The 19,915-nt window shown below is 31.1% G+C and overlaps 1 protein-coding gene across 3 annotated transcripts in view; it reads left to right on the top strand.

Moving 5' to 3' along the window:
• Positions 1-19,915, top strand: part of LOC140445539 (cytochrome b5-related protein-like) — a 553,029-nt gene that overhangs the window by 164,806 nt on the left and 368,308 nt on the right. For all 3 annotated transcript variants that reach the window (XM_072537636.1, XM_072537635.1, XM_072537637.1), the window contains exon 3: positions 14,879-15,067. In XM_072537636.1, the coding sequence (XP_072393737.1) occupies positions 14,879-15,067 (189 nt within the window). The remainder of the gene's footprint in view (positions 1-14,878; positions 15,068-19,915) is intronic.

Here is a 19,915-nt window from a genome sequence, read left to right as displayed (position 1 = left end):
GGATCGTTCGTTTGTGTAAATGTTATACAGTGTAGGGGCCTTTATGCTACCCCAAGCGAGACCGTTCTTCATCTCTGCTATTCTTATCATTGAGTGATACAAAAAATATTCTATTGTGTAGGCATACGCAGACAATAAAAGTGAGTTTGTTATCTAAAGGGATATCATATAGTTTTTGGAGAAATATTCTGTAATTTAAGGTGTCGTAAGCGGTATTTAGATTGAAAAATACCCCCTTTGATACCCAATATTTTTCGTACCCGTCTTTGATATAGTATTTGTGATGTACGTGATCTTCCCTGTCTACAGCTACTTTTGTCTTTTAATTTAAGTTTTTCTTCTAATATCGGTGATATCATATTAACGATATTATGCAAAAGTATTTTGAATAGCTGACAAAATAAAGATATTAGCCGATAGTTTTTGTGGTCGTTGGAGTGTTTGCCAGGCTTAAGTAAGGTAACAACTTTGGCTTGTCTCTATTTTTTGGGTATCTCCTATTTTGAATACAGTTGTTCATCATCTGGATAAGTCATTGTAGTGTTTTTGGTCCAGATTGCGTAATAAGCTTTGTGCTCAGATCCTCAAGGTCGGTAGTTTTGTTATTTTTCATTAAATATGTAGATTGTGGATCCAAGCTCCACATCGTTAAAAGGTTCTCTCAGCTGACTGGTTTTGTCCTTTCTTACTTTCCGACAGAAATAGTATGTCTATATCTATAATGTGGTTTTCAGCGATCAGCTATATACCAAATACCCTAGGTTAGTCCCTATATGTGTTTCCTGTACTAGAAATTAGTCAGATTCGTGTTAACTCATATGTCTGATAAATTTAAGTAAAGTAAAGTTTCTTGATTTTTAGATATACCCTTAACAGTTATAGACATATGTTATTAGAATAGTTGGTCCTAAAAAGGACCAATTTGACAAAATCATATTAAAGGGGTGACTGAAGAATTAGCCGATTAATTAATTAATCATTACCCGGGGTATGACTGATTGCGGTGGTCTTATTAGGACTCCAATCTTCCTAAAGGCTCATTCTTTAAACCGCATAAGTAATGCGTAATCTTTTTATTAAAAATTTAAATTTTACATGCCGTGTATTACTTTTTGACGATATGTCGAATCAGATTTGTATAGTAATAATTTTAGGTTCTAAAGAGCCTCTTTGTGGAAAATAAATAAGTTTGTTGGTGCCACTGTTCAGATGATGGGTTTATCACAGATATCAAAGTTTACATTTTAATTCAATGTTCTACTTACGTATCTTCAATATTAAAAAGGTAGGAAAAGACATGTTTATGCTTTTATTTTTTTAAATCTATTCTGTTTTCTTTCTAGAGTTCCGTCTTTTTTGAACGACCTGTGTTCTTTTTCAATTGGGCACTTGTCCAAAGCTATGACAAATACTCTGTCCTCTGCTATTCTACATTAATATGACATTCATTATTTTCTCTAAACACTCTGTCCTCTGCTGTTCTACATTAATATGACTGATTTATTTTATCTTTCTTGCAGCTATTTTAATGTTTATCCTGTGTATATTCTTCTTCTTCATTTTCTTTTTATATAGACATAAACCTGTCTGTTTTTCATTGTGCTTCCAGTAAGTTGCCTTTCCATCGTTTTCGTGGTCTTCCTACTGATCGCCTTCCTATGGGTTAACCGTCTCTTGCCGTCTTTATTGTTTTATTTGTTGTCATTCGGCTTATATGATCGTACGGTTCTACTCTTCTATTTCTTAACCAGTTCTTGATGTTCTTCACCTTGCATCTACGTCGTATATCTGTACTTCTAGCTCTGTCCCATAGTGTCTTACCATCAATTTTTCTAACTGTTTTCATCTCTGCTGTTTCACATCATTTTTGTCCTCTCTGTATCAGGTCTTGTTTCTGCCGCGTATGTCATTATTGGTCTGATGACTGTTTTGTAAATTATGCCTTTCGTTTCTTTTCCGATATTTTTATTTCTTCATAATGTTTCATTTAGGCAGCCTGTGGCTCTGTTTGTTCTATTCACTGGATCTTTCACTTCAGTTTCGAGCTTTCCCTAGCTAGATAATGTGATGCCTAGATATTTAAGCTCCAACCCTTGTTCTATTATCTGACCTTTTAGCTCCAATTAACATCTTAGTAAATTTGCGGTAGTAACCATGCATTTTGTCTCTTTTGGGGAAATTAACATGTTAAATTTTCTGGCGGTTGTATGAAATTGGAGCAGCGTACGTTGTAAATCATCTTCACTTTGAAAGAGTAGTATTGCGTTGTCTGCACAGCAGTTTAATATTATATTATATATTATTTGTTTTTCTTCCATTTGGTATTCTTTTTTAGTTCTTACTTTTTTATTATTTCATCCATAATCAGGTTGAATAATAGGGGACTCAGGGAATATTCCTGTCTCAACCCATTGTCAGCTTCAATAGGGTCGGTTAGTTCTTCTTCTATTTTTACTTTGGTTGTGTTATTTTGGTATATATTCTCGATCGTTTTGATTTTTCCTAGAGGTATCTCTCTTGCGTACAATAAGTGGATAACGTTTTTTAATTTGTGTATCTTCTGAATATTAGTATTTCTTCTGCGTATTAAAAGTTAAATTTTGGTTATTATTTCTTAAGATTCTCTTAACGTGTTTATTAATTGTCTTGTTTCATGTGTATCAAGATATGTGTATCATGATAGATTGTAATGCATATTTCATTTAATGTAATTAAAGTGCTCTTTGCGTTCGCCAATTACTATCTCACTTCCTCAGTGATAGGTCTTTTTTTCCCCATCAATAACCTTATCCTAGCGCGATACAGCTATTTTAACCCTCTATAGCCCCGTGTGTACTCAAGGCAACAAAGGAGTTTTTGATGCAGAAAACTTTTTTAAAACAATTTCCGACTCTAAGATGCCCTCTGTTAATTACAGGCAACATTTGGTTATACATTTTAATACACTCTATGAACCTATGATGAAACCTATATGGAAATGTTTAACAGTATGTCAAATGGACATGGCTGCCTTATTAGTTTGTATTTTCGATAGTGATTTATTGTTATAAATTGTGTACAATTTATATAAAAATTGTTCTGAAGCTATTTTCTTGTGGCATTTTAAATTAATTTATATTTAAATGGGAATAAGCCACAATTAAAGGTTAAAATACGTTTATTGACGTTTCAATTTCCACTTCGGAAATCGTTCTCAAAATACAAACATTAGTAAATTTACTAATGTTTGTATTTTGAGAACGATTTCCGGAGTGGAAATTGAAACGTCAATAAACGTATTTCAACCTTTAATTGTGGCTTATTCCCATTTAAATATAAATTAATTTATATAAAAATATATACCGAGGCATTATATCAGCATTTATATATTGATTACCGTTGAAATTTGTTTATTTTATTGTGTTGTTTCAGTACTGTGATAAAAAACAGGTATGTTACTTTGAATCCACACTGGACCATATCATTTTAAATTATTTTTTTAGGATGGATACGAAAACGTTCTACGGGAAAAGCAGTAAATATCCGAGGAATCCAAAGACTCTAACTTTGACAGTGATAATAAGAGAGTGATAATGAATTTTCCATAGGTACTCAGATATCAATCGATCCAGGATCAAATAAAATGGAAAATGAAGATGATTTGTACGAAGCAAATTTAGACCAGCTCAAATAGTTGACACTATATCTAGGAATCGCTGGGAAGAAATAGAAACTAAAATTCATTTCAATAATAACGAAAATATGCTCAACAATAATGATAAGTTATACAAAATTAGACCATTTTCAGAGTATTCCAATGAGTGAAAAATTGTGTATTGATGAACAAATGATACCATTCAAAGGGGCACATTCTTTAAAACAATATATGAAGAATAAACCCGTAAAATGGGGATACAAGGCATTTGTTTTGCGTGATAGCAATGGTATTGTTTATAACTGGGAATTATATACAGGAAATGTTGAACATTCTCTTCATTTACCTAATGTAGACACCAGCGGTAATGTAGTAATAAGATTGTGTGAGATAGTCGAACCAAGCAAATACTATAAAGTATATTTTGACAACTGGTTTAATAGCATTCAGTTGCAGAATGAAATGGAAAAACGTGGACTGCAATGTTTGGGAACTGTTCGACCAAACAGACTGCCTAATTGCCATTTTTCTGATGACAAAAATATGAAGAAACAGGGTAGAGGTACTGTAGAAGAAAAGCACGCTACAGCAGATGGCATAAGACTAACAGCATTAAAGTGGTACGATAATAAACCGGTTCATTTGCTTAGTACATTTGTTGGTTCTGAGCCTACTTCGTTAGTCAAGAGGTGGGATAAGAAACAAAAATCAAGAATTATTGTATGCTGTCCAAATTCAGTGCAATTTTATAATAAATTTATGAGAGGTGTCGATCTTATGGATTCACTAGTTGCTCTTTACCGAACAGACATAAAATCTAAAAAGTGGTATCTAAAAATATTTTTTCACCTTCTGGATTTAGCTGTTGTTAACAGCTGGTTGTTGTATCGTCGCGATTGCGATTACTTTGAAAGAAAAATCAGTTGCCTTTGTTACAGTTTAAGTTCCACTTATGTAGCGTACTGTTAGCAAACACTGACCAGATCAAAAACAAAGGACGTCCCAGGCTCAGTGAAATTGAGAACGAAATTGTAAAAAAACGGAAGAGAGGACCTACTGCTATTGTACCACCGAAGGAAGTTAGGCTTGACCAAACCTTCGACTGGCCCGTATTTTCAAAAAAAGGGAAGATGCAAAAAACCAGGATGCTGTAATACTTCTAAAGTAATGTGCGATAAATGTAAAGTTGCTTTATCTTTTACAAGTACAAATATTTGTCTTTTTGATTGGCATAATAAATAAGTATATAACTTAATTCGTTAGTTTGTGTGCTGCCCACAGTTACCTGAGGGCAATACTCCCAAAACTCTCCCCAAACAAAATTTAAAAAATCTAAAAAAAATACTAGTTGTAAATGGATGGATATTTGAGCACATATACAAATTTAAACATTTTCCCTTAAGTTTACAAAAAAAGTCGGGCAATAGAGGGCTGAGATATTTATATTTCACTATATGCTCTATCATTTGGTTTTCATTTTAAATTAGCACCTATGACGAAATTTATAATATCTAAGATCTAGTGCTTTCATATGAAACTGGAATAAAACACTTGGTAGATAATATTTATTCGTTTTGAGTACACTTTTTTTAGAACCTAGTATATAAAAGAATAAATGAGCCGTTGAAAACCAGAGTGGTCTAAGTCAGAAATGTTGAAATTCGAGAAACAACGACTTAAAGTTAACATGTTGGCGTTAAATGGGAACATAAAAACTGACTTTGATCAGAATGATTTTCAATAAAAAAAGCTTAAACTTAAGTAATTCCAGCGGAACAATCAGCCAGCAGTCGAAATTTTAAATTTTTTGTTAATATTTTGACTTAGACAACTCTGGCTTTCAATAGGTTCATTATTTTGGGGTAAAGCAAAAAAGTTAGACTTACAAACGATCGTGTATTTTTGTGTATTATATTATTACAAATTAAATTTTTATTCATAAAAAACATCGTCGTCTCCATTCGCCACCAAAATATCTTCCAGTGGACCTACTTCTGCAGTATTGTTTCCATTTACGGATAAATTTTTGAAAAAGTCGTGATGAATGGGCGGTATAAACGCCAAAAAAACTTCCATATCCTTTTTTTTCTTAATCGTAACTGGTATTGGAGCTTCATACAGTTTTGAAAATTCAATATTTTGAAAATTGGCGATACGTCCTTTTCGTACAGGTTGCAAGTTTATGACATCAAAAGGAAACTCCTCATCTAATGTTTCTTTATAAAATATTTTATAGGGATCACTCTTTCTAAATTGTAGCCATTGAATTTTAAGCCACGATACTGGCGCGTTATCTTCATTTTTCTTTCTTCTGGTAACAGCTGCTTCCAGGTTTTGTGACGATACAAAATTATTTCCGTTCATCTTGCAAACACGATACGGTTTCTTTGTGCGGCACTTCTCAAACACACTGTACCAGTCGGCCGGCACATACTTCACTCTATTTTTTGCGTATTGTTCGATTACACCAAAATCACGATCATTCGGGAGAAAGGAATGTCCGGATACCATAAACTTATGGTCTACCATTTCCAAATTATCGGAATCTGCAATGAGTTTCAACCAAAACAAACACTGTTTAAAGTTCCTATTCTGCCCCCACAGGCATCACTAAATGCAATGATGTGTCTTGCGTCCTTTGCATTTTCTAGAACATGCTTTCGAATACAAGATCCTATTTCTTGTACTCCTCGAGAGGCTATAGTTTCATCCCAGGCATACAGGAACACCTTGTCTTCGTCGCTAAACTCGTGAATACCCAAATTGTACACATACATGTTTCTTTTATGGTAGGCTACAGAGCAAGTCAAAGTTGGAAACGGTAAGGCCTTTTCTAAATCAAACGTGAATGCACACACTCTCCCTTTTTCACGTATGCTTGTAATTTTAGCGTCTTTCAAAGCAGCTCTGGCCTTTTCACTGCGCCGTAAATGCAGCTCGTGTTGTGATTGAAGCACTTTCTTCGTATTCTCGTCCTTTTCCTGGGTCACCTGATTTTTGTATTTGTTACACTTAACACATGTATCTTTTAATGGTACGTGAAAGTGAAGATTGAAATCGCGATGGAAAATTTGTCTGTATAAACTTTCTGACACAGGATCTTCTACACATTTCTCTTTGTACAGGGTATACATTGTACGTACATTGAGCTCTGGATCTAAAAACTTTCTATTAGGATTATGAGCTCGTGTATAATGAGATTCATAAGAAGGAAAGCTGTTTATGTGATCGCGTACTAACTGTATATTTCCTTCAGGAGTTTTATTGCTAGGTGCGTGTTTGCCCCGTAAATCTTCACCAGGAAATGATATCTCCCCCTTTTTTAATGCACGCATTAACCTACCATTACTTATTGCAAAGGTTTCCAAAAAGTACATTTTGCACACTTTATGAGACTCTTTCGGGGTATTTAGGACATAAGTGTAGGATACTGCTTTTTTCTGCCTTGTACAATTTCTTGGACGGTGAGTGGCTGGTTTAGACAATTTTACAATACCAACTAGAAAAGCATTTTGTGCTGAAAAATTAGCTATGTTCCAGAAATTTGTAAAGATAGCTTTCCTTTCTTCCTGAGAAATTTTTTGAATGCATTTGCCCTTGCACGTACACTCCCTGTTATGAAACTCTTTCGCTTTTACCACCTTATTAGATGTAGACACATATTGTTCCCCACAGTTTCTTTTTTCTTTTCGAACATTCTTGATGTGTTTACTTGGCTCTCTATTTCGTTTTCTGCCGACGTGCTTGGTAGTTGATCCCAATTTTAACTTCGAACTTTCGTCAACTGAAACAAACGTGCAAATAAAATACTGCTATTCACACATTTGAGGTTATGAAAGGAAATAACAAAATAAACTTACCTCTATCAGAATCAGATTCTGTTGAATCGTCATTGTTTTCTGGCTTGTACTCGCCCAATTTTAACTTCGAACGTTTGTCAGCTGAAACAAACGTGCAAATAAAATACTGCTATTCACACATTTGAGGTTATAAAAGGAAATAAAAAAATAAACTTACCGCTATCAGAATCAGATTCTGTTGAATCGTCATTGTTTTCTGGCTCGTACTCGCTATCACTAGCACTAAACGGTTCATTTACAGATTCACTAGAATTCATTTTACTACAAGCAAACGTGACACTTATAAAAAATTCGTGACAGAATTTCTGGCAGAATGGTCCAAGTCAGACTTAGACCATTTTGCCTTAAAACGGCAACCTTCATAGCATTTGACATATATTACAGTAGTGTCATCTGTGAGTGAACGGATGCACTAATATTTTTCAAATTTTGTAGCAAAATAGAACACTGTTAAACAGAATTATATACCGAGAAAACGCGAAACATGAAATTCTTGACTTAGACCACTCTGGTTTTCAACGGCTCAAATATTTGTCTGTTCAGTGTTTTCCAAGTCTGTAAAACATAAACAGGCTTAAATATTAGATTATACATTTATTAAGAATGTTCAATTTCTAAATTGAAGATTTTATATTTAAAAATATGAATAGGTTTTTACATTTTATTTGACGTTTTAATCTTTTAATCGGATTTCATTTTTCGAAAAACTATAAAATTGTGAGAACAAATTGCTATGTAAAAGTACAAGGCACTATTCTCATGCTGTGAGCTTTGCTGCTCTGTTACTTTTATAACGCTTAAACTATTTTTAATTTTTTGTCAATGTTTTTGAGGCGGGTTTCCTTAAATGACCATTTTTAAGGTTAGTACGTTTGATTAAATGAAATTGACATTAATTTGATAGTTTCCATTTTATTAGTACTGATGGTATATGACTAGCATCTGTTGGTTCTATATATCAATTTGAACGTGGAAGTAAGAGCACTCTCTTGTTAGTAATTTCAGTGTAAATTGTGACGAAACCAGAAATAACCCATAATATTCTCCCCGTGTGATCTTAGAATTTCCGTTGATTGAATAGTATAGGGTATCCAATATTTTAATCAACGGTATGTCAGAGTTTTATTAATTTTTATATATATTTGCAAAATAAGGAAGAAAGTTCAGTACAGGCAGTTAAACAGCTGATCTGTCAATTTAGAAGTAAGAACAAGCACCAACTTGCTGAAAAGCATACCATACACAAAAGGGGTAATAAAATGTACTGCACAAACTATAGCGATATAAGCTATATATCTATTAATTATTAGGATATACAGTATTTTTTCTGATACACCTGGAACGATTGAGTGAATAGGTGAACTATCAAATAGGAGACTATTAGTGTGGAATTAGAAAAACTAATAAATCGTTGATCAATTATTCACTATTAGGCAGTTAATGAGAAATGTTGGGAATACAAAAAAAAACATTAAACTAGTAATTTATAGATTTTAAACAAGCACTGATATAACCATAAGAATAAAAATATGAAATACCATGGCAGAACTAGGCTTACCTAATAAACTGATTAATTTAACAAGGAGTAATATACAAGTAAAGACTTCAAGGAAAACTGTCGACTTATTTTCAAATGTACTGCAAAGTTATTTAAAAAATGTGACCGAATTAGCGTAACACCTGTTTTGAAAACTAAATATTATGAGACGAATTGGGGATATTACACAAACTAAGCCGCTTGCCTACAAAAAATATCATGAAAATACGATACGGTGAGACAGACTAATGACTTTACAGCTAATTGCCACATAAGTATCAATGTAACTATAGCTCACAAAATGGGTTCAATTACATTGCAATTTTTAAATTTTTCGTGATAAAATGAAGTGATTGATTGTTGTTTTGAAAAGGTAAGTTGTTTTTTATTTTTGTATTCCTATCATCTGATATTGTAATATCAACATTTTTCATAATATATTCTAAAATAACGAAATTACTAATAACGAACAAAAGTTTTATTAATTTCTTGTTAATATAATTATGTAGAAATTTAGATTTTTATCTTGTTCTTACTATAGTGCTAAAGCACAAATGTAGTCCTAGTCTACCGTATTTTTTTCATAGTGGTCATAGTTTTTAATTGTAATATAGCTTATGTGTTTATAATAACTAGCGCATAGAAAATAATAAAATTTTGTACCCTGTGCTTTATGTTTATTATCATTTTTTGTATTGGAACATCTAGAAGTATAGCAATACATTTTAATTGTTGAACAAAAGAGAAAATAAAAACACTTTTTGTGGTGTGCCATTTAACCATACATAAAATCGTACACAAATAGTCAAATGGTAGTAAAAGTCGATATAGGCCGCCAGACGGCAGAGGCATCGCCGCGCTCGATGTCTATACTATGAAATGTTTTTCATACAGTTTTCGGATCAGATTTTTCAAAACATCAAATTACATCTTCTTTTTGCCTTTCTTTATTTAGGCTAACCGCTACTGTTTTTTTCTTCAGCGTTTCTTCTTAATCTACATTAATGTTATATTACAATTCTTTCTGGAACGAGCTATAATTTTTCTCAAATAACCATTTTGTGTGGTTTAGTCGCCTTAAGGTTTAGCATGCTTTGTCAGATGTTCTTTAAAGTCCCTTTTAATATTAATATCGTTTGAGAAATTTTTCCCAGATACTTATATTTCGTTTTGATTTTCAATCTTCTTTTAATGTTAGTTTAAATGGTCTAGTAGTGTGTTTGTACAGTTCAGTTATAAGCAAAATTAGGTGTTGTTGTACACCTAATTCTTTTAGTATCAGTCATAAGTGTATCCATTTGACTCTGTGGAACGCTTTACGATAGTCTATAAAACAAATCCATAGTGGGATATTGAATTCCCTAGACTTTATACTTTTCTTGGACTTTTATTATAATAGTTTTAAAATTAAATGTTTAGTGAAAATCTCTACGCGACTATAATGCATTAAATATTTTAATTAAAAATCGACATATCTATTGAAATTAGACAGTAAAAAAGTATGTTATTAAAGATTGATTTATAAATTATTGTAGTTTAAATTCAATTACGCTATGAAACAAATATTGCATGTCATAAACTGCAGTAATCCAAAAATTATAAAGATCTCCCTGTTGTTTGAGTTTTCTTTAATTAGTAGGGTAACAAACATTACAATCCTACCGAAGGGGCCTCTAATTTCATAAACTGTTACACGATTACTCTATCCGATCTACGTACATTTATGAACTAAATGTTTTAGTGACAATGCCTTTTAATAAAAAATACTAATTAACAAAAATGGAAACTTAACTTTTCCAAGTTTATAATAGACACTTTCTTATGTTTAAAAATATATAAAATAAGTAATATAAATTACCGCCTTGTTTATTAAAACTAAAAAGTAAAATAAAGTTATGTGTCGGTTAACAATTTATATTTAACTGCATTAGCGAAATAATCCTGAAATTCCTTCATGACTAAATTGATGGATATTTAAATAAATTTCAAGTGTTAAAATGTACCTGCTGTAAAATTTGAAAATCTACTACTAATACAATTATTGGCAACATCTCAGGAGTTTAGAAATGTACGCAACATGGTAAATACGGATCCCAAAAATGGTTTATCCTATTGTGGAGTCCACTTAATGCTACATGTTGGTCGGAGTCTATATAAAGCGCTACTTAGATAATAATATACACGGTGTATATTCTACTGGAGTTAGTATAATACCGTTTTAGAACAGAGCTTACATTAACCGCTAGATGTATATATATATATATATATATATATATATATATATATATATATATATATATATATATATATATATATATATATTATTGTGATATTTAAAGTCTTGGTGCGCCAAGCAATAATTAGCTAATTAATTTTTTTGATTAATTAAAATTATTTACATGATATGATTATGACTCTATCACAATTTTTAATTCTTTTATCTCAGGGTTAAATTCGTGCTTCAATATCTATGCTATTACATGTGAAAGGTAAGGTCCAGAGAATACCGGAATAATAAAAAACACATATGATCTCACTATATATTGAAATAAAAATAATGAAATAATTCACACTCAAAAGTTTTCAATAAACAAATCTCATATAAGGATTCTCAAAATTTTGTTCTCCGTACGTGAACAATCAAAATTAATGGTACAAACAATATTCATTGAAAACTCATAATCCCAAACTATTCTAACTCTCCTAATCAAAATATTTATATCCTTTCTAAATTACGTGTAAAAATTGTGTTATCAATAAAAGAAAAAAACTGCAGAAAACAAAAAAATCTCTCTCTGATGATGAGTGGTCCAAATCCTTGTTCCTTGTAGACTGTATTATCTCCTCTCAACCGCTCCCTATGTAATCAGCAATCTTACAACAGATTGTTGCAAGTATATCGTCCTTAATGATCTCCTTCAAAAGCAACAATCATTCAAATTATGATAGCCTTTCTCCTCTCGATAAACTGAATCTCTCGTTGGCCCGAGTGAAAAATTGACTCTTGGAATATCTTCTCTTTACGATAAACTGAATCTCTCGTTGGCCTGAACAGTGACTCTTGGAATATAAGTAGGAAAATATGACTTACAATATTTTGCTGCTTCAGCTTCTGTCAGATACACTAACTCCACAAAAACTCACTAACATTCAACACTACTGCTTGCTACATCTCGGGAACAGCCAGAGAACAATCACTGTTCGTCTTACAGACTTGGAAACCAACTGATTATCTTTTCTCTCTCCTCAATCTCGCTAAACTTTTTCCTACATACCTATCCCACCTTTTTCAATCTCCGCCAATCAAAACTCGTCACAATTCCCCCATTTTTTCATTTCGATAACAAACAAATTTTTACCTATAATTATAAAATTTCCTAAAACTTATTTACAAATAATATTTTCTATAATTCTTAAAACTAACAAAAACCTCTTTCTAAAATCTCTTCTATTTGTCTCTAATCACTGCATTAATGTGGTTCAATTGTCTTTGGATTTCACTTAAAATTATGCGGGTCACTCAAGTATAACAAAGAAATAATTTATGCAAAGCTTACATTTTGTTTAGTACAGGTAATCCAAGAATTTAATAACTTTCCTTCTTCGAAATGTTTGTTGGATATTATCCTACTTATCTGAATTATTTTAATGTTTTTGAACTTTGAAATATTTTTAAACAAACCAATATTTTTCTCGATTTTACATATTATAACAATATATATATATATATATATATATATATATATATATATATATATATATATATATATATATATATATATATATATATATATAATACCGTTAGTTAGTATAATACCGTTTTAGAACGGAGCTTACATTAACCGCTAGGTGTTTATATATATATATATATATATATATATATATATATATATATATATATATATATATATATATATATATAAAATTATATTATATACATATATATATATATATATATATATATATATATATATATATATATATATATATATATATATATATATATATATACATCTAGCGGTTAATGTAAGCTCCGTTCTAAAACGGTATTATACTAACTCCAGTAGAATATACATCGTGTATATTTTTATCTGCGTAGCGCTTTATGTAGACTCCGAGCAACACGTAGGATTAAGTGAACTCTGTAATAGGTTAAAACACTTTTGGGATCCGACACTTTTTCTTCTAACTGTATTGACCTTGGTTCCACAAAGTGTCTTTTGTTTATTAGGTTTGAGCTATCATTAATATAATGATGTGTAACTCCTGAATCAGCGTACCATTCTATTTTACTAGGTGTTGACAAATACTCACTCGAAGCCCAGAATGCAACAGATTGCGATGATGTCTGAATATCACTGCTTTGATTATTACATAACTCTTCAGCTAAATTTGCCCTATTGTTAACTTGATTTTGTCTGCTTTTATTCAGATAGCAGTTTTTTGATTTGTGTCCCATTTTGTTACATGTATGACATTTTATACCACAAACATTATTTAAATGGCCCATCTTACCGCATTTAAAGCATTTAACACCTTTTTGAGTCACACTAAATGATGATGGCATAACTTTAGTTACATTTTTATTTTTATTTGAGCCTAATTCTAATAGCCTACTCTTTACAAATTCAACCTTCAGGTCTGCTTCGGATAGAGTTTGTATAGCTGTGATTATCCCGTTCAAAATCATGTGGCATGGATAGCAACAAAAAACATGCAATATCTGACTCTTCAAAATAGCTGCTCACACTTTTAAGCTCTCGAAAAATACGATCACACTTTGTAAAATGTTCTTGCAAATCAGTACCATATATATATTTTAGATTTATTAATTCCTTCAGTAAATAAAATTTAGAGCACATACTTTTCTTGCTAAAAATGGCTTCTAATTTGGTTATCATTTCAAGGGCAACTTCTGTTTCTTTTACATACTCTAAGTGGGAGTCTGCCACACTGAATTATCACCATACAGGCTTTATGATTTTTCTTATTCCAATCACCATCTCGGGAACTAGCCGGTACCTCATGTAAGACAGCATTTAACTCCATTTCTTTCAACACAGAATACAGACGAAATTTCCAATTATCAAATCCACTTCCATTGAAAGGAATAATTCCGTGTCGATTTTCCATACTTATTGACTTTATTTTATTTTTTTATTATTTTCACACACCACGCCAACGCCTACCGGCAGAACTGATTTTTCAGAAACTTAACCTCACAAGCTTCACACTGAAAATAAACTTTTTAACACATTACTCTTTCTGGGCCCATAACCAATGTTAGGTTCTTTAAATAATGTTTCTAAATGTGTTAAGAAATAATTTTATTTTATATTAGGCGTAATGTTACAGACATAACAAAAGGCGCCATACCTTTCTATTACACTTGACTTATTATTATTATCCTATGACACACGACAGTTGTTACTGAAGAGAGGAACTTGCTGTCATTATTGCCAACACAATATTTTAAAGGTTTGCTCCCAAAATTGAGTGTACTCTAACATTAGCATAACTTAATTGGCCTATATAACTTTAAAACTGACTTAATAATTAATATTTAAAACTGAAGTGATTTTCACTTCCTGCCACTGAAAATGCTGTTGTGATAATGACAAGTTTATCACATAGCTAATTTTGTTTTTAAAACGGACAACATTGAAATGTGGTAACAAAATAACAAAATTAATTCCATTATAAATCAAATATACGAAAATTTCAGAAATCCAAAGTTACATTGGCACACATAGACGTCAAAAAATCACACAACGGCATTTTCAAAATATATAATCTGTGCGTTACTATCTATAATACGATGGTTTTATATAATTAATATTATTGTAGGGAGTGGAGAATAAGCCATGCTTTGAGTCACCATTTGTATACAAACACTATAACAGATCTGGAAATTTCTATGTTCGAGCCTCTTCTTCAGTATTTGCCAGTGGATAAGAAACCACTACAAAAGGTTTTGTCATTAATATTAGCACCAATAATGTGGATAACATTTTTCCATAAACCAGCTATTGAAAGGTAAAATAGGTTTTAAAATTTTCTTATCAAATCATATGTAAAAGTACAAATCATAAATATATTCTTAAAATAAAAAATTACTATATTTACGCTACTCATTAGGATCAAATAAATAACTGCTTGGCTGACATGTATAATATCACTATATAATTAATTTAATGTTAATATAAATTTTGATGCGATAAAAAAATGTTTAACCATTATCAACACATAGGAAGTGCGTTCAATGTTTAATATTCTTATCAAATCATATGTAAAAGTACAAATCATAAATATATTCTTAAAACAAAAAAATACTAGATTTACGCTACTCATTAGGATCAAATAAATAACTGCTTGGCTGACATGTATAATATCACTATATAATTAATTTAATTTTAATATAAATTTTGATGCGATAAAAAATGTTTAACCGTTATCAACACATAGGAAGTGCGTTCAATGTTTAATAGGCTCTATAGATTAATATTTATTTACAAAAATAGTTCCTTTGAAACAGATATCGACTTGTTCTGGCATTTTTCAAAATCCAATGAATATTGCTACATAATATGTACATAATATATAATGTTTTGTACAAAGTTTTTTGATACAGGACCTAGTTTCCCCGTTCAGTTTATCTAAATTTAGAATTTTGATTGGTTTTTTATTTTTAAATTTGGCACTGCTCATTTCATTTGTACAAAGTTGTACAAATACAATCAGGAAAATCATTGTCATGGCGCAAAATTGATACTCAGAATTCATGTTAACAAGGAGCTGAGACAAGGATATTATCTGTCTCTCACCCTCTTCAAAATTTATATAAACTCGTTTCTGAAGTATGGTTAAAAAATGTAATAAAATGGCAGTAGAAATTGGAGAAGGTAATGCTAGCAGAAGATGTTGAAGACGCTACGTATATGGTTCGTAAATTTGTAAAAGAAAGTTAAGAAACCAGAAGTGCTAATTCAACTATAATAAAAGGACAGCGTCAGCATGCCACACCTCGGCGTCACCGAGCTTATAAAATTACTTTTGCATTGTATAGCGTCACTCTTATTTTGCATTTTACTGTAGTAAGTAGTCCCTTGTAAATAAAGTTCGTTTTAAAAATATCGTTCTTGGACTTAGAAACATCATTGGCGCAGTCAGTACAGATTTTCGGGAATTACGTCGCTAAACGTTACAAAAATCGAACAGTTTCGCGTAGTTTTTCGTTTTAACGATTTACCGGAAAACCGAACCTTTTGTGAAAGTGTCCAAGATCAGCTTTAGACAAGGTATCACCAAGACCTGGGGAAAGAACAAAATCGTCGAACCCTAGAGGCAGCAGATTTAAGCAGTAGTTTCAACAAGACCTGGGAGAAGAACAAAATCGTCGAATCCTATAGGCAGAAATGCTGAAAATCTACATTTTAATGTAAGTGTTTCCTATTTTTTCCATTTTATTTTTCATTTTATTATTTCCATATTTGAAAATACTTATAGTCAGAGAGCTAACGAGAGTAAACAATTTTTAAAGGTTTTATGATGTTATGAGATATTCTTAATAAGAGAAAGATTGTTATTACTATATTATATTATCATATTTTTGAAAATATTTTATTATATTTAAGTTGAAAGTTTTATATTGAAACATATTTTATATTTTATTACAATTTGATATATTATCTGAATAAAAAGAATAAATATTTAATGAGTGAAACCGATAGTAAATTAGATTTAAGTAGCCTTGTAGCAGAATTCAATTCAATTTTAGAACCAAATAGCGATAAAAATAACGAAATGGCTCAAACAAACTACCAGTTGTTAAAACTTTACTTAGATTCTATACCAGCATATGATGGTAATCCACATACCTTAACCATATTTATAGAAAATTGTGAAAATTTAATAACTAATTTTGCTAGCCAAACAGACGGCACCTTAAATACATTTTTACTTCGAGCTATATTAGGTAAATTAAATGGAAGAGCTCAAATGTTAATAGGTTCTAGGACAGAATTAAATACATGGCAACTCGTAAAAGATGCCCTTAATCTTAGTTTTGGAGACCAGAGAGATCTCGATTGCCTTATCCAAGACCTGATAACGTTGAGGCCTTTCAAGAATGAAACCCCTTATAATTTTGGCATGCGATGCCAAGAAACACGTAGTTTAGTAACACAAAAATTAAATACGCTTAATATTAATGCACAAGAGAAATTAATTAGAATAAATAGTTACGATGACTTATGTTTAAAAACTTACATTAGAGGCTTACCCTTATCGTTACAAACAAATATACGATTGAGAAACCCAGACAGTTTAGAGAAAGCTATGAGCTTCGTTATCGAAGAAGAGAATTTTCTATATTCATTATAACGTGGAAATAATTTAAACTCACAAAATTCTTTTAGACCATCATCGAGACATAATCCTACGAGAAACAGTAATCTTAATCGAACTTTTATTCCTAGAAATAATTTTCAACAAAATCGCACTAATATGAGATTTCCACCTTACCAATATCAAACCATCAGACCGCAATACCAAAATAATAATTTTTATCCCAACAATACTTTTCAACCACACCAAAATCACTTCCGAAATTTCAATAATTATAATTCTAATTTCAACCCAAGAAATTTCGACAATAATAATTCTAATTTCCGACCATGGAACTTCCATACTAACTAACTACTTCCATACTTCCATAATAACCCTAATTTTCAACAAAGAAATGTTAATAATAAACCCCAAAATCAAAATCAATACCAGCCAGAACCGATGGATACAAATTCACGAAATACTTCTTTAAGATCTAGACCACATTTTACCTCCACCCAATTATTTAATCAACAAATTAATAACGATCAAATACAATTCAAAAACCCCTTTGAAAATAATATTCCCACTGATTACGTACACCCAACTCAAAGTTCATTACTGCCTTACGATAACAATTATGAAACTCAATCCAGTCCTTATCGCAATCCAAATGAGACAAACGAAAGATCATATCACAATCCCACTCAAACTGTTGAAAACACAAATTTTTGCATGAGCCAAGAAAATTACAATCCGACATAATATATTTAAATACAACGATAGCAGATTTACCACATATTATTATTCCTGAACTCAATGCCAGATTTTTATTAGATACAGGGTCTTCCAAAAGTTTGATATCTCCACAGTTAGCGCATAAATTTTATAAAAATTTTATTTCTTATGAAAATTTTAATATACAGACGGCTCACGGAATTTCTATGCACAATGAAATAATTAATATTCCAGCTTTTAACATTTTTAAAGTAAATCAATATAATAAGTTTTATGTTTTTAAATTTAGCGAAAATTTCGATGGATTAATTGGTATAGATTTATTACAAAAATTAAAAGCTTTAATTAATGTCAACATGCGACAAATGAAAACGCCTTATGTAACGATACCCATAATTTTTGAACCCAGTAAAAAGAATATATTATATCCCAAATCAACTTTTAATCATACCATAATTATTCCCCGTAGAACTAAGCAAATAGTCAAAATACCGGTAAAATTAAATGTAGGATTAGGTATATTAGAATATAAGAATTTCGGTAAAGGAATCGAAATGCCTAAAGCAGTAGTTAACGTAAAAAATAATTTTGCTATAACCACTATTACGAATATAAGCGAATATAAGACAACGTTAAGTATTACTGAACCCTTTGATATAGAACCATTAGATATAGTAAATATTAATTTTATAAGAAAGATGGAAACTGATGAAGAAACGTCTATTAATGATGATAACATGTTAAAGAGGAATTTAAAAAATATAAGGATAAATCATTGTAACAAAGAAGAAAGAGAATTACTAAAAAAGCTTTGTTTCCAATATAGAGACATATTTTATTGCGAAGGAATACCCTTAAGTTTTACTAATAGTATTAAACATAAAATTAAACTCACTGATAATTCTGCAATATATACAAAATCATATCGTTTCCCGGAAGTTCACCGAGAAGAAGTTAAATACCAAATAAATAAGATGTTAGCAGAAGGTATAATAGAAGACAGCAATTCCCCATTTTCGAGTCCCATTTGGGTGTTCCCGAAAAAACAAGATGCTACAGGAAAAGAAAATGGCGTCTAGTAATAGATTATAGAAAGTTAAACGAGAGAACCGTAGATGATAAATACCCGTTACCAAACATAACAGAAATTTTAGATAAATTAGGGAAAGCAAATTACTTTTCGACACTAGATCTTGCAAGTGGCTTCCACCAAATAGAAGTAGACCCACAAGATGTTGAAAAAACAGCCTTTAGTACACCACAAGGTCAATTTCAATTTAAAAGAATGCCTTTTGGTTTGAAAAATGCACCCTCGACTTTTCAGAGAGTCATTGATAATGTTTTAAGAGGATTAACAGACGAAACATGTATAGTATATTTAGATGATATTTTAATTTATAGTACATCTTTACAAGAGCACCTTGAAAAGTTAAAAATAGTTTTCGAAGACTCAGAAAGAGTAACTTAAAGGTACAATTAGACAAGTCAGAATTTTTACAAAAAACCGTTATGTATTTAGGACATGTAATTACCCCTCAAGGCGTTAAACCAAACCCTGATAAAATCTCCGCCATAAAAAGATTTCCCATTCCAAAAACACAAACTGAAATAAAAAGCTTTTTAGGATTACTAGGTTACTATAGACGATTTATAAAAGATTTTGCAAAAATTACTAAACCGATGACCAAATGTTTGAAAAAAGGTTCTAAAGTAAACCACGATAAAGATTTTATTGATTGTTTTGAAACTTGTAAACAAATCTTAACAAACGACCCCATTCTACAATATTCGAATTTTTCCCAACCATTTATTTTAACGACA

The sequence above is a fragment of the Diabrotica undecimpunctata genome, chromosome 7 (genome assembly GCF_040954645.1).
Source record: "Diabrotica undecimpunctata isolate CICGRU chromosome 7, icDiaUnde3, whole genome shotgun sequence".
In the NCBI taxonomy this organism is placed as follows: domain Eukaryota; kingdom Metazoa; phylum Arthropoda; class Insecta; order Coleoptera; family Chrysomelidae; genus Diabrotica; species Diabrotica undecimpunctata.
The sequence above is the reverse complement of the archived record's forward strand: the minus strand, read 5'-3'. Positions and strand labels throughout refer to the sequence as shown.